Source organism: Ochotona princeps, chromosome 5 (genome assembly GCF_030435755.1).
Source record: "Ochotona princeps isolate mOchPri1 chromosome 5, mOchPri1.hap1, whole genome shotgun sequence".
Taxonomy (NCBI): domain Eukaryota; kingdom Metazoa; phylum Chordata; class Mammalia; order Lagomorpha; family Ochotonidae; genus Ochotona; species Ochotona princeps.
The window spans coordinates 43,467,776-43,489,638 of record NC_080836.1 but is presented as its reverse complement, the minus strand read 5'-3'; the positions used below and the strand labels follow the sequence as shown (position 1 = coordinate 43,489,638).

General features: G+C 35.1%; 1 protein-coding gene across 2 annotated transcripts; it reads right to left on the bottom strand.

The window, feature by feature from the left end:
• Window positions 1-6,120: 6,120 nt before the first annotated feature.
• GCA (grancalcin) lies at window positions 6,121-21,289 on the bottom strand. Of its 2 annotated transcripts, XM_004577114.3 has the most exons (8): window positions 21,171-21,289; window positions 16,970-17,113; window positions 12,861-12,930; window positions 10,612-10,655; window positions 10,198-10,345; window positions 8,290-8,403; window positions 7,576-7,634; window positions 6,121-6,999 (listed from the first exon to the last, which is right to left on the bottom strand). In XM_004577114.3, the coding sequence occupies exons 1-8, from the start codon at window positions 21,195-21,197 to the stop codon at window positions 6,973-6,975; spliced, it is 633 nt and encodes a 210-aa protein (XP_004577171.2). In that variant the 5' UTR covers window positions 21,198-21,289; the 3' UTR covers window positions 6,121-6,972. The 2 variants fall into 2 exon arrangements, with proteins under 2 accessions (XP_004577171.2, XP_012781063.2); XM_012925609.2 differs by lacking the exon at window positions 8,290-8,403.
• Window positions 21,290-21,863: the final 574 nt, after the last annotated feature.

Sequence of the window (21,863 nt, the reverse complement as noted above, 5' to 3'; positions counted from 1 at the left end):
TGTAAATTTCATGTAAAAATGGTTGCACATTTTTGGTAGCTAAATGAAGTGTACAAGATGTATTGAAAATATAGTATATATACATAATTTAAGAGTGAAACATATAATTTCTGATCTATTTATACATGAGAAATTCAACACTTTGTAAAAGAAACTATTTTGGGGAAAAAGAAAGTAAATCTCATTAATTAGATAGGCTACTTTTATTAGAGAAGCCAACTATTTCCAACATTTTACTAGGTCAAGTTCCAGAGAAAGGCATGGTGGTGCTGATGTATCATGAAATCATATAACTGTAACAGTGCTGGTGTTTTATTGAGTTCCATAAGGACAATAGTGAGCCAAACTGAGTGGTAAAGAGCATCCAATCGGAAATTAAAGGAACAAAAATATTTCACCTATTATTGCCTGTCAAGACCACAGTGCTTACCAGCTAAAACATTTACTGTTTACCTAAAATGTCTGAAAACTAAACAGGTTTGGCCTAGATTTGAAGTAATAATTAAGTACATTCAATTTCTCTTAAAAAGAATGAAAATATCCGTACAACAATTGTTTTACCTAATGTCAACTTTTAAATTTTTTTCCTTTGTTGATTCTGTACTATTCAAAAAAAAAAAAAAATCAACCTCCAAAGAAAAGTTTTTAATAAAATTCATTGGTCATAATGTGGCATGTACCAAGCCAAGGGTAGCTTAGTCTGTTTAACAGCTAGATTATTCATAATCTTAAACTTTTCATGTTTAAGATTTAAGAAAGCAAGAGAATAGTTCCCTATGGCAAAAACATCTAAGCATTGTAGAAAACATTTCAGGGTGATCTATAATTGAGCCTGATCAGAATATGAGATGCTATACAAGATTATTATCCCTTATGATGAGATAAATTGAGGGTATTATATTTAGACAGTTGCAGGAAAATTAAATATGTATCTGAATGTTTAATTACTATTAATATCATTTTTCAATGACCCACAATTTTCAAAAAAATAAATCTTTAATTGATATCTCTGGAACACTGATACCAGCATTCTTGAGGTTATCCTTTGAAATTTCAATCATTATAGTAAAATAAAATGTGACTAAATAATACTTAACTAACATGAAAATGACAATATGCATGTATCTGTACATATGTATCCTTATATGTTTAAAGGAACAAGCTGGCATCCCCCCAAAATTATATCAGAATTGGACACTAGCCATTTCTAGCGTATGTATCTCAGAATGTATCTTTTAAATGATGGTCTAGGCCAACTCCCTGTAAGTTTTCCAAATTGTCACAAGCTCTGATGTTACAGAAGGGGCACATATGAAAATATAGCTAGCACACGAGCTAATACCCTATCCATTGCCTATCTGTACAGCACGCCATAGTGATGTAAAAATGATACAGATGTTCACTTGCTACATATTCAGATTTAATAGAAGCACACCTGAATTTTGAATGCTTGCAAAATAATATGCAAAACTATCTATTGTCGAGCTACTTGGATTAAGGGAATGTTAAAAGGCTCTTTTTGTATACATAAGAAAATTGTACTTTTAAAAGCAAATAGAAAAAGACATAGCAGGAAACAATTAAAAGCACAGATTCTGCAGCATTCAAACAATAAGCTGAGTGTAAATCAAAGAGAAATGTTTCATAAGTTTCCCACTGCTTTACTGGAAACTAGTTTTGTGCTCAGTATTCCAAATTACAGAGAATTTTAAAATATAGACTTCTGTGACGAACATTTTCAAGAAGATAAATCATTCGGACAACACTCATTTAAACGTTTCTATATTTGTCACTTTAAACAGAAGTTCTAAATATTTTTAATTTGTATCATCTCATGTTCTGTATAAACTCTAAATATATTCCTAAGTGATACATCAGCATTGTACTTAATTGGGAAATTATTACTTCACCACATACTTGATTTAAAACAAAAAATTGGAATTTCTAATGCAAATATCAAAATACTAAAACACCTAGGATTACATTGTAAAATTTAGGGGAAAATGTATGTCTTCATTTCACCCAACAGATTCAATTTAATAGATTTTTTAACAAATTTATTCCTAATTTTCCAGAATACTACTGTAAAAAAACAGAAGAAACACGTAATTTATGAGTTGGTCAAACAAGAAAGGACAACTAAAAGCACATTTATGACAAGTAATATTTATTTTATTTGCATAGTTTATTAATATCAGAAGATCACAACTTGATTTGTGTGTGTTAAATAATTTTAATTGGTTTTTATTATTTTTTCAATTGCAAAGACTTTACATTATTAAGTCCTATTTTCTCCCAGGATAAATGCCTTATCTCGGAATAAATGTCTACCCTGACAACATGTTTCTGTCATTCCCCCTTCCCCTGGGTGCATGCTTAAACAGATCAAATGAGCACAGTCTTTCAAATTCCACCTAAAATGGACCAAATGAAGATCCCATAGTATTGATTTCCCTTTGATATGATTTAAAATGTTTAAATTACCACTCAAGATAAAAGTGCAATACCTGACATTTAATCATTTGGCAGTCTTTTAGATATAGATGAATTAATGCACTGTTATTTGAATTGAAGCATCTCCATAATATATGTGTAACAGATTTTGTATGATATAAAATTTCACAGCAAGTTATTTGAATGTTTATTTTAAAAAATTCTCAAAATGATATGAAATAAACATTTACTGTATAAATAAAAGCACTTATCCATTATGAGTGTGCATTATTTATTAACTTACATAATCATAAGAAAAGTGCAGCATGGATTAAGCAATACAAACTACCATATGAATTGTTAATCACAACAGTATTTGTCTTTAATAATGGGTTCTGTTAACAACAATAATTTATACAGCATCAAAAAAGTGAATTACACCTTAGTTTTAAAATTCTGGTAAATATTTTCTATGCTTATTATTTCTAAAATACTGTCTTTTCAATGAAAAGTGTGTAAAAAATGTCTGACAGTCAAGTTCAATTTGAGAGTTGTGGAACATAAAGATTTTTTTTTTGTCAGAAAGTTTGGAAAAATGAGTCTTACAAAATTCAACATGACTTTACACACCTCTTGAGCTAGTCCCTGTGCTAATATAAATTACCAAGCTCCCAAAGGAAATGACACCTTTACAGCCCTAACCCCAAGACCATCTTTTAAAAAGGATGGCTTAGGACACTGTGCAAATTGGGCTAATGTAAAGTGTCATTTCTCAGAAATTTATATGAATATCTTATGATCCTGTTAAAGTCAGACTTGAGCTATGAACTTTAAAGCATTGAAAATGTTCACAAATAACATCAGAACACTATTATCTCGAATCCTGTAAATCAGAAATTCATGTTGTTGAGTCATAGTATCACCATTACACAGGCTTAAGTGACTTGTGTTTGTCTTGTCCTACAACACATTTAATTGCAATTCTACATGTTTCCACAGCTCAGTCATTATCCTCTCACATTATTTAATGTATAACCATGAGAAAAACAAAGGACCAAAATATATGGATTGTTTATTGACACATGCTTACAAAATGAATCTAGTGAATTTGAAAACAAAGTTTATAAAATGTTCAATATCAAGATAATTATATATTTCTCTACAGAGTTTTCAGGAATAAAAGTTATTTCAAACTCTTTAAATTAAAAAATATAGCTCCCTCCACCCCAGGGAGGGGTGTAATGGCTCAATTGTCTAATACTCCCTTTGCAAACACCAGCATCCCATATGGGTGCCAGTTTGTGTCCCAGTTGCTCCACTTCCCACCTAGCTCCCTGCTTACAGCCTGGGACCTTAGAATCCTATATCCATGTTGGAGATTCAGAAGAAACTCTCAGCTCCTGGCTTCAGATGAGCTCCAGCCAAATTGCAGCCATTTGGGGAGTGAACCAGCAGATGCAAGGTCTTTCTGTTTGTCTCTCCTCTCTGTAAATCTGCTGACACAGTAAAAATAAATAAATATATTTTTACAATGTCTGTTTTCAAGATACTTCCATCCATCCTTCATATTTTGAGAAACATGGAACTTTGTATTAATTGTATATTTTAATGTAGTCAGTCATACTGAAATTTGTCAATCTATGAAAATGTTTACTCCCAAGCTGAAAGATACTCAGCTGAAGTGTAAATGTATGTACATAGTTTATTAAATCTGCATTAAGAAAGACTTTGTTAGGCTGGTGCCATGGCATGAAAGACTAAGTCTCTGTCAATGATGCAGGAATCCCATATGGACATTGGTTCAATTCCCGTATTCAGCTCCCTGTTTATGTGCCTGGAAAGCAGTGGAAGATAACCCAAGTACTGGGGCCCCTGATCCCACTTAGCGGACCCTGAAGAAGCTCTTGGCATCCAGCTTCAGGTAGGATCACAGGCCTTTGGGAGTGAACCAGCAGAAGTAAGCTCACTCTCTTCCTCTCCTCTCTGTGTAAATATTTCTTTTCTTTTTTTTTATAATTTTCAGTCACAGAACTTTATTATTTTTTAAACAAATTGTAAGCACCCAAAGATTAAAAGTTCAAAAGCCCAAAACAAACATTGCTGTCACAGTTGCAGTTTATCTGCTTTTTAGTCTAGGGGTCAAAGAATTCTGCTTAACAGCAAATTAAGGTGTGTCCAGATCAGAGATAAGTTAAGGACCTTGTTTCTTAAGTTAAGCACCGCTTTCCCTAAAGGAAATAGCAGTCAAAAATATGTATCTACAGTGTACTACCATTTTCTCAAATATCTACCTTCACTATTATTACCAAAGGTCTTACTAAGTAGAAAAATAGACTACTTACTGGAAGAATATGTGCCATTGGTGGCTTAACAATGATTTATTGAATGATGACTATCTTAAAATTCACCCCTACTTCTTATTCTAGTAAACCTCTTTGGTCACTAGTTTGGTAACTAATGTCGAACAGAGCTAGCAAGAAAGCTCGTTCATAAAACTTACAACATAAATACTTGGGCACTAAAAAGCCCTATTTGGGCCAAGCTATCTAGTTATCTATGCAAACTATCCCAACGGCTAGCTTTGGAAAAATGTGAAAATTTACAGAAAAATAAAGAGGTCAGCAACCAAACACGTTGCATGCCACTCCTTTTGGATCTACTCCTAGTTGACATTTGTAAAGACTTTTTCAGCTGGGTTCACTTTTCCTTGATCCTCCACTTTCTGGGTGGCTGCTTGGATAGCCTCTTGGTCACCCAGGAACTAGTGGGGCCCAACAGCATGCAGGTTTTCATCCAGTTCTAGGAGAATTGCGACTCCAATAGGCAGAGTTGCATTGATAATATCTTAATCTGAGATATCTTCAAGATGTTTCAGGAGTTCTCTACTGCTATTTCCATGAGCAGAATACAAAACAGTTTTGCCACTTAAAACTTCAGGAGCAATCCTCTTATTCCTAAAGCAAAAGAAGTCTCTCCAAATCAACCTTCAAGCTTTCGGATTGTGGCAGCTGATCCAAGGGAATATCACATAGTGTACAGTTAGAGCTTTCTACAGATACCCATTCTTGCCAAGCTGTGTAGATAGACCAATTAAGAATAGATGTGAATACAAGATCAAACTCAAAGTTTAGAGTTTTGAGTTGCTTCCCAGTTTCAAGATCCTTCCATTCCTTCATTGTTCAGTTTATGATCCACCCAGCTACAATGTCTTAACATAATAAGTATGTACTTCTACACACTGATGGCTTATCTTGCCTGGTGTTTTCAAATGGATAATGGTCAGAGAGCGCACCAGCAGCAGCCTGTCCTCAGCCTGCTGCTCCTGGAGTTCATCCTAACTCTGACCTTAAAAAAAAAAGAAAGAAATAGATCAAGAGACAAAGGAAGGAAAGAAGGAAGAAGGAAAAAAGAGAAAGGAAGGAAGGAAGGGAGGGAGAGAGGGAGGAAGGAAGGAAAGAAAGGGAGGAAGAAAGAAAGATCTTGCCAAGAAAAGAAACTAAGCTTATTGTCATGGTTCCATGGGATCTTTAATGTTAAATACATGCTAATAGCACTTTGTAATTTCTACAGTTATACCCCTCAAAAATGGAGCCACAAATTACCCACCACCACATTATGCAGATATGCTCAAATACTTACTAGTAGCCAAGCCACTAGTTCAAGCTGTTAAATAATTTGGAATTTAAATAGAAGGTAATTTACTTTATTTTTAAGTTTATAAACATAGCATTACATTAAAACAGCAAAATTATTTAAGATAACAAATTTAAACATTGACACTTCATGAAAAATTTTATTTAAAAAATCTAAAATAAGGAAAGATGTCATTTTTTATCTACATCTTCTCTACTGAAGCAAACTGCAGAGAAAAAAACCATGTTCAAGTTTCGCTTTCACAGAAAATAAAATGCATTATAATACACGAACCTCAAAAAAAAAAGGAGAAACAATGCCTTCTGTTGTCTTATTTCACTATAAAGCAGGAGACTTTTAAGAACTGCAATTTTCTTTCCCAAAGCAAATACACATAAGATTCTGTCACCTAAGTCACCAAGGAACAAAGCCCATGGCAATGATGATACAAAATCCAGGCTTGACTTTCAAGTTGAACCTCAAATACTAATGACTACAAACAAAATTTAAAGTATAATTTATAACTTTCAGATAAGTATAAATAAAGTCTTACCTAGGCGTTTGTTATTTGGCAGTTTTAATAATATATCATAGAAATAGATTTTATAGGCTTTCTTTAGTAACAAGGCTAAGAAATACTTACATTGATTGAGCACATATTAATATTTTATAACAGTACACAGGTATTTGCAAAGTGTTATATTTCCAAAAATAACAATGTCCCAAATTAAAAAAAAAAATCTCTTACTGTTTTGAATTGTGAGCTAAAGTAAAAACAAATAGTATGGGAAGATAGTTAACAACAGGAAAAACAAAATCTTCAAAAGCCCTAATTCAAAGCAATTCAGTTAATTTCTTCAAAGCAAAAGAATTCACAGTGTTTCTTCAACTTTTGATTTTAGCCATTCAGATTGCCATAATACCCTGCAAAAACTGAGACATAAGTAAGATTAGCATGTGACAACAATTAACTCACTTTTATTTGGTTCTGATTAACTATATTCTGTAAAAGTTGTTTCTCAAGAAAAATTTGCAAGAGTTTCTGAAGTTTGTAATTTAAGCCATTACCTACTAGCAACATAATGTTGTTCCTTTATTATTCAACATACATAAATATTATGTAACGGATGAGAAATATACATTTTGATATGTCACACATTAAATGTTTTATCTGCCTTAGGAAAAAAGATCACCACAAGTACACTACGCTTTATAAAAATAAAATTGGTGCTTTTTATGCTTAAAAACTATTTGGCAGAAGAACTTCTAAAACCTTGCTATAAAACTTAAAAGAACATTCTGATTTAACTAAAGCCAAAATGGTATATGTATCAAATGTATTATTATTGACTCTTCTGTTTACATTCAACTAAAAAAAACCAGAAAATGAATATGCACATAAAATGTCATTTCCAGTATTGGTACCTTGGGTTACTTAATTTTATTTTTGATATCTAAGAACACACCAATGTCATAGTAGAAACCCCAAGTCTTAAACAGGATACTCACATCATCATACATGAAATTCACAAACCCTTGCTGTAGATGATCTCTTCTCCTAAAAAAATCTTCAAACAAAAAAAATATTGTCACATTATCATGGTTTGTATCAATATAATGTCATCTTACTTTAAATCATTTTTAAAGACTTATTTTATTTTTGTTTGCAAAGCAGAGTTACAGTGAGGAGACACAAAGATATCATCCACCCACTGATTTATTCCCCAAATGGCCACAATAACCAGCGCTGATCCAATCCAAAGCAAGGAGCCAGGAGTTCTTCCAGGTCTCCCACATGGTTGCAGAAGCCCAAGGACCTGAGCCACCCTCTGCTGTTTTCCCAGGCCACGAGCAGGGATTCGTAACAAAAGTGTCTCAAACCTGTGTCCTAATGGGATGTTGGCACTGCAGACAGAGACTCTGCCTATTACACACAACACCAGCCCCTATCATTTTAAATCTTAATTTCAAAGATTTGGTATCCTGTCCAATTTAAGTTTAAGTGATTTACCACCCCAGGCAACTTAGACATGAAGAAAAAATTTCCAAAACTAGGCTATAATAACTTTTATTTTCTATATACCTAAATTTTAAAGCCTTAAAATTCTGATTAGCCTAAACAGAAACTAGAGAAATATATTATTATATATTTGCTGAAGAAAATGAAAAATGTTGTGCAAAAATGGCCACATTACATTGTGCCAACATTTAAATGTTGAATACCTGTCAAGGCTCGGAGCTTCACACAACAAGCAACATAATCATCAAAGAAAATCCTGCCATTCTTGCTGTAGCGTCTAACAATAGTATTTATTGTTTGAGGACTCAGCCTATAACCTAACAAAAGAAATTAACAAATTAAAGTCTTCAAAGCCAAATACCACTAGAAGACTGCAACACTATATTAATAAAGTTGGAAAATAAATTAAATACAAAAATTCATTTCAATAAAATATATGTTAGAAGTAAAATACATTTATATAGGAACATTCCAAAAAGTCTGCAGGAAAAAAAAAAAGAAACTAAAGATAAGTTTTCTTTGATACCAAAAAACTTAGAAATCAACGCACACTCTGTCATAATACACATTTGCTGTGACAACTGGAAGGGTCTTCATTACTAAAAATGCTCAGATCAAGGCTTTATTGTTAATGCAAATAATAATTCCAGCTACAAATAAAACTCAACGTTTTGAACTTAAATAATTACTTTTATATATTTAAAATAATTCAAATGGTGTCTAGAGAGAACTGCTTAGGTTTTTCATGTATTAGTATTTTGATTCTGTGAATTTTTATAGTTCAGAGCAGATAAAAAAGGCATGAAAGTTCAAATGCTCCCCTCCACTTAAAAAAAAAAATTCTTCCAAAAAACAGAGTACTAATGAAGGAGAAACATGTACAAACAGAAAGAACTCTTCCATCCTTGGGTTCACTCCTCAAGTTGCCACAGCATCCAGGGTGTGGCCAGGCCAAGCAGGAGCTGAGAAATCCATTAGATTTCTCATGGGGAGACAGGAGCTCAAGTACTTAGGGCATTCTTTACTGCATTCCAGGTGTAGTGGAAGACAGCTGGATCAGAAGTAGAATGGAAGGGCATTGAACATGCGGCAGCTAAACCCATTGAACCACAACACCAGATTCTCCATCTGCTTTAAGAGTATTGATACAAGAGCCTGTGTTGTGACATACCAACTAAAGCCACCATCTTTGATTCCAGCATCCCATGTAGGTCCTGATTCATGCCCATGCTACTCCACTTCCAATCCAGTTCCCTGGTAATAACTGAAGACTTCACAAGTGTTAGAGCTCCTCTTTCTACCTAAACCCCTTTCTTTCAATGTCATTGCAGAAGTTCCCCCTGAACCTTTAAATTTTATTTCCTCTGAACCTTCCTTTCTGTTTTAACCTTTCTTTCTCCAAAGACCTCTAAAAAGTCAATCAACAACCTACTTCATAAATGCATCACTTCATTGTTTAAAAATAAGTTAATAATTCAATGCAAATAAATGTTTAAAAAGCACTACTTTTCTAGATTATCTTTATATGTGTTTAGTGAATTGCACTGGTTTGCTACTTCTAAGTAAACCCTCGGAGGCGGGGGTCTTTGACTTGGGATCCAGTGTGCTTTGAATCAACTCAGACTCATCTTCTTGAAAATGCTTTTTCTAGTACACCATTTCATTTTAAAGTGCAATCTTTCCACTTTGGGGTATTTTGATACACATTATATGTTCTGCCATATATAAAAAAGAAAAAAATCTACTGCAAATTGAGATTATGATACAAAGGTTCGTGAATGATTGAAATAAGCCTTTATTCCAAATTAGAGATCATAGCACATTAGCCAAAAAATATCAGTGGTGAGCACTAACAATTAGAGACATAAATTTACTCAGAAGAAATTCAGAACACAAAAACATATTTCATATTGACTTGTGAAATATGGTTACAATTAAAATTCCTTTGGTAAGGTCTGCAGTCAAAATCTGTCTACCACCTTGAAATCAAATGAGCGAAGAACTGTTAAAAAATATTCCTAGGTTACTTAGCAAATGAAAATAGTTCAGATTCTTTTGATCAATGTACCCAGAAAACCTGCATAGGTTGTAAAGAATGTTAATATTCTTACCCATAATGGCAATGGATTGACTCAACTCATGATGTTCCACTGTGCCACTTCGGTCTTGATCAATGGTCATGAAGTTCTCCTTCCATGCATTAAGAGCTGCCCAAAGTTCCTTGAATTCATTAAATCCCATTTTTCCAGTGTAATCTCTCTGATATTTTTATTAACAAAAATAAACTTTTGATAGATAATAGAATCTACCTGATCCCAAATTTCCAATCATGAACTAAATATTAAGAATGCTTTTGCAGAATTAGCTAAATTCATTATATGAGTAAACCTCTGTAAAAAAAGTAAAAGTCTGGAATTCAAATAGTCCTAAAATATAGTTTACTATAAGCATTTGTAATAAAGTTGATTTAATATCCAGAAGGTTAAGTTAATATTCTAGTACTCTAATTTTTAATTTAAGGATACATCCAACATGGCAATCATAATTCTGCATGTTTCCAAACTGAAGGCTGTGAAATTCAATGAAATATACATTTAACCTGGAGTTTGCTCAACTAATTAAACTACAAATGTAAAATCATAATGATCTCTATTTTAAAAACAAATAGTTAAAAATTGTCAAAAATATCCAATCATCACAGCTAACAAACTTTTATTAGATGTAAAACAAAGAAAAACCAGCAATGAAAGCTAGAAACAATGGAGCAACATCTTCAAAATTCTATGTGAAAATAATCCATCACGTAGAATTATAACCTGGACAAACAGTTGCGGAGGCACAATGAAAGCATTTTTAGATACACAAGGTCTCAGACATGTCCAAACACTCTTACAAAGAACGTACTTAATCATATAAAAGTCATAACAGCAACAAATGCCCCTAAGGGTGTGGGGACAAAGGTACCCTAAGTCACTGTTGGTAAGAATGTAAGCTTGGAAAATCATATGTAAGACAACATGGAGATTCCTCAAAGATTTGAAGATACGTGTACTGTATGACCCACTCATCCCACTCCTGGGAACCTACCCAAATGAAATTAAATCAGTATAGGAGAGCATCATTGATAAATCCATATTTATTGCAGCTAAATTCACAATAACTAACATCTGGAATCAACCCAGATGTCCATCAATAGGTGACTGAATAAAGAAATGATGGCATACACACACACACACACACACAATGGAATACTGCTCAGCCATAAAAAGAATGAAATCGTGTCTTTTGCAACAAAATAGATGCTAACTAGAAATGTGTTCTATGGTAAGTGCCAGTACAAAAATGTACTGAAATAGCTTTTGGGTCAGATTGTCATTTTTAGCCAATATTTATACTCCAGTAGAAATGCAGTTTCATGATATTTTTACTTTTTATTTGTGGAATATTATAACTAGTGTCAATGTTAGCCTGTTGATTAAAACTAGGGCTGTATAAATACTGTCGAAGAAGGATAAGAGAGTTAGGAGTATGGGTAGCAGGGAAGTAGAAGAATGAGAAGTATGGCTGTCATCTGAAAGCCGTGTCTATGGAATGCGTGGCATCATTTCTCCTTATGTTAATCAAAAGAGGGAATGTATGTAAATAGTTGTTTTACTGAACTTTTCAGGAAACACAACCAGTATAGGCCTAAACAAAGGGAACACAAATGACATGAGAGGGAAACAATGGTTAGACCGTGAGTCCTGAAGTCAGAGAATCTATGAGATGGCAGAAGGTACAGTGAGTGCCTCATGCAGAGGTCTAAAATCGCATGGATTCAGTACAGTACTGTGTATACAGCCAACTCACTTTTCCTTTTCAGACCCCCCAAAATTTCTGTTTTAGTTCAAATCGGTTCAATCTGAGATGTGGAGCTGATGATTGGAGAGGATTCATTATGTGTCTTCTTTAGCTCTCCATAAAACTGAAAATATAATCAATCTAATAAAATAATTGGCTATTTTAGAATATTAATATGCAACTGATAATTTTTAGATATGAAGATGGAACTTCAGCTGTTTGATAAGCCCCATCTCCCAGAGTTGCCTATTGAAATATCCATGAAGGATATGATATAGTATCAAAGATATGCTTCAGAACAATGGAATCAAGAGGCAAGCAAAAGGGAGCTCCAGGATGACGGTGAAGGAAAGCTACTATGAGAGCCAGGCATTAAAAACCACATGTTGGAAAGCTCGATGAGGAGAAAGGTGGAAAGCCTGGCAAGCATTCACTTTTAGAAAAATGAAAATACAAATGAAAATTTATTAGAATCTCATGACACATCATGCAGAGCATTTAAATATGAATGAATAAAATAAGAGTAATTTTAGAAAAGATGAATACTGACTGCTCATCTAATCAAAACTGCTGTGTGACTATGGGCAGGAAAGGAAGCACTCCTCTAAGAAGTACAGGGGACGGGGTGAGTTAAGGTTGAGAGTTAAATCCTCATCTTTCACAGCATGATGTCAGTTATCAATCATGAACATCTCTAAAAGTAAAAATATGGAAACAAATTTCAACAGAATCAACAACAGAACAACTGGAAGCGGTATCCCACAAAAAATGATAACAGTGGCAAGATGGGAATGTATAATTCATAACAAGCTTATCCAAACCAAGGGCATGTATAAATGTATTTTTTTAAAATGTTGCAAGTATAGAAACAAAAAATGTTAAAAATAAATGAGCTTCCTATTCTTATTTCAATAGGAGGGGCAAAACAACTCACGGGAGTAAGTTCCACTAATTCCAGAGTGTGTCAAACATCTCTGAAGTTCTTCAGCATCCACTTCGCCATCCTGTTTAAGACCAAACATATACTTAATGTATAGTTTTATAAAAATGTATTAGAGGGCCCAGTGTGGTAACCTAGTGGCTAAAGTCCTTACCTTGCATGCACCAGGATCCCATATGGGCACCGGTTCTAATCCCGGCAGCCCTGCTTCCCATCCCTCTCCATACTTGTGGCCTGGGAAGGCATTGAGGATGGCCCAAAAGCCTTGGGACCCTGCACACGTGTGGGAGACCCGGAAGAGATTCTGGGCTCCTGGCTTCAGACTAGCTAGGCTCTGGCCATTGTGGCCACTTGGGGAGTGACTCAGAGGATGGAAGATCTTCTCTCTCTTCCTCTCTCTATATTTGACTTTCCAATAAAAATAAATAAATCTTTTTACAAATGTATTACAATGATAATTGACCATTGAAGGCATCAAGAAACATGAATGTTTCAAAGCATTATTATCAACTACAAAAATCCAAGGAAATATTACAGGACATAATATAAAGAATAATGTTCACTAATCCTGAAAAATGATTTAAACATTCTGTTATATATTACTTCAAAATATTTCACATTATGCTTCTATTTAAAAGTTGCAAAAAATATCTGAAATTCTGGCACAAATGCTCAAAAGCATTTTTATTTATGCCCAGTTAACGGAAGGATACATGCAAAAGGAAACTTCATATTGAAACTTCAAGTGGAAAGGAACGCCTTTTGTTGACTACCACCACCAAGTCACTAAAATACAAAATTATTTCCTTCAATCTAACTTGCTCTACTAAATACTTGGTTTACCTTCTAAACACAAGCAGACTAGTACATGTGAACTGGCTCAAATTTTAAATATCTCGCAAATACAACATTATCATAGAATTCAAATAGGCTTTATAGTTTTACACAGGCCTGAATTGCAGATGAGAAAGATGAGGCAAGTGGTGCAAGCACAGGGTCATATCCTGTCTGTGTTAACACTTTCAGTTTTTCATTAATGATTTTGGTAGTAATTTTGATTCTCAAAACTAACCTTCACAAATGTTTATTTATTCACAAGGCAGAGCAACAGAGTTAAAGTGGGGTAGATAGAAGAGGGAAGAGAAAAAGAACAGAAAGGGAAGCAAAACAGCAAGAAGGAGAGAGAGAAAATAGGAGGAAAAAAAGAAGAGAAAGAAAAAGAAGTCTACCTTTTATTTGCTGGTTCACTCCCCCAAACACCTGCAACAGCCTGATCTACAGTAGGTCCAAGCTAGAGGCCCACAACTCCCTCCACGTCTCCCACATTGATGACAGAGATGCAGGCACTTGATTCCCAGCAAGCATTCCAGGAAGCTGGATCAGAAGCAGAAGCTGAGATTCTAACCAGCCATGTAACATGGGATACGCATGTTCCAAACAACAGCTTAATCCATTCCACCATGATGCATTGCCCTAAAAGCTTAAAGCATTCCATATTGTGATGTGTAAATTGCTTAAAGCACTTAACGTTTGTACCCATGGGAAGTGTCTCATTGTCTTTAGGCTACTCTGAATTTGAGTCATTCAGCAATACAACACTTAATGATCAGGCTAAGTGGTCTGAGTTATGGAATCCTCTTTGGTACCTAAAGAGAGCCAATTGTGACAAGACATATATTTACTTTTCTAAATATTTCTACGTCCTATAATTGCTTCTATTGCTTCTGGAATAGTTTCTACTTTTAAAATATATACAAAGCTAAATTATATATAGGAAATCCCAACCCTATAGTATACTTGGTACATTGTGGAGGAGCACAAACCAAGAAGGAAAGGTAGGAAATAGGCTGTGGAGAGCAATGTGCTTTAGAGGACTTCACATGACAGTGGAAGACAGCTCCCCATTTAAGAAAGAAGGGGAATCAATACATAAGCGCAATATAATACATTGCTGACTGCTTTCTGAGGCTATCATTTCTACATAGCTGAAAACACTGAAAGCTGGACTAAAATGCAAGACTAAATTACACATCACTTTCTGATGAGATCACCATTTGGCAAAAAGACCCAAATTATGAACTCTAACTCTAGACAGAGTCACAAAATCACTGGACAGAGAAGGGTGATGTGGCGAGAGAGAGGAATGATATGCAAGAGGAAAAAAAGATAGAAGTGGGGCGGGCCAGTGGAGGCTAAGAAGAAAAAATGAGTTATGTGAAGGTGACAGGAGGGTGTTATGGGTGCTGGCATGGTCGGGAAGGAAGGGCCATGTGTTACTCACATGGTTGTGCTAATCCTGGCATAAACTAATTGTTGTTAGGCTTACAGGTACACAACACAGCTAATGACCTGCAACACAAAATATCTGATAATAAGTGACTATGGAACTATTTTATATGTTTATAATGTTATCTTTTTTAAAAAGATTTATTGTTATTTATTATAGAGTAATAGAGACAACGAAGGAGAGACCAAAAGTGAGAGTTCTTCTTCCAGGTTCCCACACAGGTGCAGGATCCCACGTTACTTGTGCCATCCTCTGCTGCTTTCCCAGGCACATCCCCAGGGAGCTGGATCAGAAGTGGAGCAGCCAGCACTTGAACCAGCACCCTTATAGGATGCCAGCACTACAGGCAATGGTTTAATGGGCTACACCACAATGCCTGCCTTTATACTATATTTTCAATCATTAGAGCACACTTCTACTTATAAAAAATGTTTACTATAAGACAATGTGCTGTGTTTCACTGACAGCACCTTAACACACCTATTGTCTACCATGTGTCTTGATTACATAAGGAGACAATGAAGTTATTGAGCTATAACATCTAGATTTGGTAGGTATATATAATCACAATGAAATGTGGTTTAGCATTGCACAGCTATAATTGTATTACTTTATTATGATTCATTTATATTGGTATAGATTTTACCATGATTTAATAATTATTCTCAAAGACAGGTTATCAGAAATATGTTATCATTTCATCAAGTGACAAAATAAGGAAAAATATTTAAAAACTGCATTGAATTAATATCTCATTACTTATCAATTCAGGAAAAAACTGACATCTTATGATATTGTACTGTTTCCAGGTTGGGATATTTACTCCACACTTATTTTATGCCAAATACAAGTGACACAAATGTATATAACACATACTCATATTTAACTTCATTTGATCTTTGACAAGAACTAAATTATAAAATTAAAACTACACAGAGTAAAAGACAAAAAAAAACTTTGCTGGCCACAGCAATAAAAACTGTAACTAAGTCCACTCACAAAATTTCACATATCTGAATTGCCAGTCTCATTCTTCTTAACAGTCACAGTAAAATCAGCTTTTTACACTATTTATTACATACTTGCCATTAATCTGACTCCATACCAGGCTAATATCTTCTTTATCTTATATTAAAATTCAGATAATATAACTTTATTTGGGTAAATATAATTGCTCAACATGAATAAATGTGTGACATTTAAGATGATTTTGCATCATACTGTCTGACATACTTGTTTTAACTAATTTTAAATGGTGCTGATGCCAAGTTAAAATATTGTTCCTGGAGTATGCACAGTTTTTCATAACATCTGTTAGCTTTCTTCAAATTTCCAATATATTACTTATCTGTTACAAAAGTGTACTTAAGGTATTCATTTTTAGCTCGGTATTCTCAATCAATCAAGGGGAGTATAATGTTTCCAAATATTAAATGCAGTGGAAGAAAACAAAGAGTTTAGAAAAAGAAAATAATAAAGAAGAAAATATTATAATATGTAATTTTGCAGTATGTGTAGTTACTAGCAAGAGAAAGCTCTTACAGAAAAATTTCAGCAAGAGAAGCACAGCAGGCATGGAAAAACCAGATTATTTTACCATGAAAAACAACCTATCTTTTCCTTTGTCAAATGAACAATGTGTTATCATACTTGTTAAAATGAAATAACTGATTTCCCTCTAATCCTAGGAAGAAAATTAGTCTAAATAAGCTTAATATATAAGTTCTGTACACCCAGCAAGTTAAAACGTTGTGATTTCTTATAAGTAGCAATCATTTTAAAAAGTTAATATGTATGTAACAAGTTTAGTACCCACCTGTCCAGCAACAGCAATGAAGTAACTCCACATGGGGTCCCCAGCTGAAGAACTGCCTGAATATGCCAGGGACCCAGAATATACCCCAGGTAACATGTATGGGTCTGTCCCTGGCACTGGCATCTGGCCACCAGAATTTCCAAACTAAAAGAGTGAAAAAGGAGAAGATTATTACTGCAAATATTCCTTATTATTTACTAATGTTAAACTGAAATATTTACTTAAAAGTCCAATGAAAAGTTAATATAGAAGTGGTTGCCAAAATTCTAAACTTAATTCTCACAAAACTTTACTGCAGCATACTAAATGTCATGCATCAAAATAGGTGTTAAAAACAAATATCCTTAATGTCTGAGAATTAATGTAACAGACTGATTATGTCATAATTTTATAATGTATTTATTATCACATCACTAAAATAAGCAAAAAGGGAAAACATAAAATTAACAAACATACCCCAAGATAGCCTCAGAATATATAGTAACTACACTCAAACTTTGATCTAATTATGGAAAATTATATAGAGCTAAAATACTGTACTCTTCAGAAATTATTTTTAAAGAAAGATGATAATAAAAGGATAAAGTGCAAATTCAACAACAATCTCTTTAAATCCCACGTACTATGCTAAGTACTTTTTTGAATCATGGCATTTGATTTTTGCAACCTGGTAAGACATGAGAATACAATGTTATATCCATTTGTACAGTTTAAAGACCTTAAACTTCAAAAAGTATCCATGGACTCAGGTCAAGCAGCTAGCAACAAGTAGACCATATGTACAAATTAAGACACATGACCTCGGAAGCTACAGAATTACTAGTCATCTCCTGTAGCTATGGTTTATTTTTTTAATTCACTTTGAAACACAGTACATATTTTAATTGATCTATTTTTATTTATGGAAAGAAAGAGGCAGAGAGATATGAAGGGATTATTCATTTGTAATAACTTTGAAACTTTACAGTGAATTTCCAGGAGTAAAGCAGAGAAAGATATCAAAATTCTTTTTTATTCCATTTTTAATAAAAATCATTTTATCCTGCTTTCTTGAAGAATGAGCACAGATTTTCAGAAGGTAAAAGACAGGAAATACAAGTAGCAGAGTTTGAAAAAATAGTACCTATTAAGGAATTAATGAGATCTCTTAAAGACAATGGAATGGAGAAAACATTGGAACCTTGGGAAATATGCTCAAGAAGGTACAGAAAACTGGCTTATGAAGTTGTTACGTACAAGAAAGTATACAGGAAACATTACAACAGATACACAGAAGTAAAACCCTAAAACAGTTTTTAGAAAAGAGATTGATCAGGGCCTGGTGCAGTAGCATAGTGGCTAAATCCTTGCCCTGCATGCGCCAGTATCCCATATGGGTGCCGGTTCATGTCCCAGCGACCTTGCTTCCCAGCCAGTTTCCTGCTTGTGGCCTGGGAAAAGAGTCAAGGACAGCACAAAGCCTTGGGACTGTACTGCTGCGTGGGAGACCTGGAAGAAGCTCCTGGCTTCTGGCTTCGAATCAGCCCAGCTATGGTCATTGTGGCCACTTAAGGAGTGAACCAGCGGGCAGATCTTCCTCTCTTTCTCTCTCCTGCTCTCTGTATATTTGATTTTCCAATTAAAAAAAATCTAAAAAAAAAGAGAAATTAATCATGAAAGGACAGGTAAATATCAGAAATCAACACAGATCAGGGAAATATAACCACAAATGGAAACTGAAGGTTGTTTCTTAAGCAAATGTAAATACATATATTTATGTAAACAAATGTTTTAATGCTACATACCAAAATATTTGAAATTATAGATAAAATGCAACAAGATTATAAAAATCATGAAAACTAACTTTAGGAAAACTTGTAACATACTTGTTTCATAAAGTAGTATCATCGCCTTAAGATTACTAATAGCAACCAACTTGCAGGTCATATTTGTGAATAAATCTAAATCAGAGGTAAAAGGATTAGCAACATTCTCAAAGCAGTTTTATTCCAATAGTAACAATGAACTTCAGCTCCAAGACCTCTAAGGACTTGGAGACCTTAATCACCTGAAATTTGACACAAGGAGAAAAGCTGAAAAACTTTTTTTTTTTTTTTAACAAGAAGCCAGATTAAATATGAGCATGGAAAGCTAATACACACAATGACTCAAAAAACTATTGTTCAAATACTATCTCCATTTGTTTCTTGAATAAACAAACTCATTTTGTATCCAGACTCAGAAAAGCAATACTATATGAATAATCTGTCTTTTTGAATAACCTTTTTCTCCTTTCCTACTGATTTGCAGTATTAACTTTCCCCAATCGGTCACTTTAGGGCAGGAAGGGCAGACTAATACGGCGGAACGGGAGCAGAGGCAATGTCTCGAATTATCTAAAATGACTCCAGGCTAAAGGTTTTGAAGTAACTGGCATAGTTCAACCTGCATAATTTATTTGCGGAAGAAATAGAAAGAGTGAGCAAACAAGCAAGAGAGAAGTTCCACTTACTGATTCACTCCCCAAATGTCAGCAACATCAAGAACTGGGCTAGCCAAAGCCAGAGGGTAGAACTCAATCCAGAACTCCCATGTGGATAGAAGGGACCCAAGTACTTGAGTCATCACCCACTTGCCAACATCAAGTTATACTAAAATTAATAAAGCATAATTTGTTTTATCTTAAAAGAAAGTCCACAGAAACAGAAGAACAGTAAACTTCCTTCGGGACTAGGGAGGGGAGCTTTCTCTGGTCCTCATTTGGTTCCAACTTTGGGGTCCCCACCCTCTCTGGCAATGACCATCGGGATCGCTCCGGAAACCCCTCAAAACAAACAAACAAACAAACAAACAAACAAAAACTCAAGAATAGATAGAGAACAACAAGGAAAGCTTAGAATTAGGAAGCGGTCAGCGTGGATTCACTTATACCTTACTAGCTGGGACACCAAGGTAAGTTACTCCTCACTAGGGTATTGAGGATTTCTCTGTACACCCCTCCTAAAACTGTTCTGCACCTAAACCGTTGACATATATCTTGTTAGAGTTATAAGCCAGTCTAGACTACCCCACCAAAAAAGCCAAGTTCAGCAAAATTATGCTTCAACGTTATAAAATGCTACATACTAAAATTAAAATAGACATGAGACAGCTGAATAGCAATCTATAGCCATCTTAAGGTGTTTAGAACCTGGTTGTATATAAACTAAAATTGAAATGTCAATGAAGGAGTCACAGGAAGTGTTAAAGAACTTGCATTTTTTTTTTCTAACACGTTGGTTACTCAATACTATGTCAATTAATTCCATAACGTTATAAATTGTTGCTGATGTTATGTTGGGGCTTTTAATTGACGGGATGATACTCTGCCGGCTCTACTTTTAGACCACAGATGGTCTCCCCAAGAAGTCGCTGAACTTATCTGGACAATAAGATGCTAGACTCTATGCTTGGTATATGCTTGCAATGAAAGAATCTCATGTGAACTTGAACTGTGGCAATGCAACAAAGTGGAGGAATCCACAATGGGGGGAGGGTTTGGGGAGGGGTAGGGGGAATCCCAGTGCCTATAAAACTGTGTCACATAATGCAATGTAATTAATTAAAAAAAAAAAACCAAAAACCAAAATAAAAAAAAAACAGGTTGTGTTGCCTTCTACCCACACATCACTTTAAAGATCAAATATTGAAAAGTTTCGATTTCAGAATACAATGTCAACTTCTAAGTCTCAGAGTTAATGTGGCATAAAGAAATGTGGCACAAGAAGAAAAACAGGGGGAGCGAGGACTAGAAAAACTAGAAAAACAGAGTGCCCTTGCCTTACGTGTAAAGCATACAGTGTGTATCTTAACTGTGCTCATAAGCAACTTAATGAACAGGAAGTGGCCAAAACATTGAAAAACAAGATCTCTTGCAAAACGTGTGCAGTGGGGGAGTACCATGAAAGATTAGTGGAAGAAAAAAAGGGTGCATTGCTCCTTCATTTCAGGAAAGAAATTTCTGAAAACAAACATCACTCTCAATTTCACAAAGACGCCTGTGAGCACCGAGGGCTCCATGTTTGCCCGCAGCTCCAGGCTGTGCTCGCAGTGCCAGTACTGCCTTGTACCCGACACAGGCAAAGAACGTGGGGGTCGAGGGTGGACTCCACGGACTGGTACCGCCCGCAAGGACACCGGACCCCGCGAAGGCGGAGACGGTGGCTAAGCGGCCAGGACTCACCCCTCCTCCGTATCCCGGGTAAGCCATGACGAGCCAAGCAACGTCAGCATAGGGGTCGTATTCCTCCCTCCTGAAAGGCACAGGCGCAAGCGCAGGTGCAGGAGCAGGTGAGGCGCAGGTGAGGCTGGCAGCAGCTCCAGCCCAGTGACCCGGCGATACAGTGCTTCAGCCCGCCCCTCACGGAGTCCAGCACCTCCCTCTTAGTTTCTGATTGGCTGACATCCCGCCCTTCCAGCACAGCCCACCCTTGCACTGCGCTTATTGGTTCTCTAAAGTTCTCGCGTAAAGGCCTTTTCCACCCTGTAACTTTCCACCCCTCTGAGAATGTTGTCTAGGCCATAAATTCCTCGTGTCTTTTCTCTGCAGAAATCTAAAATCAGTTCATGGATGACACTTTTTAACCTGCTCTCTACTTTTTTGAGCTACTTCAAATATGCACATGTGAACTTCAAAAGCTGTCAAGTAACTTGTGATCTGTAGTGTTAACGTGAGAAAAAAACTTTTTTAACCAGCATCAAACGTGTAGATGCGGTACATTAGCTTCAGTACTAAGAGATTTTTTTGAATAAATAATTCTCTTGTATTTTATAGCACATGCATGTAATAATATGCAAGATTTCCTGTGTTATTACTTGGTGGCCAAATTTTTGAGCTAACTCTTTAAGACAAGCCTCCTAATCATATATACAAGGA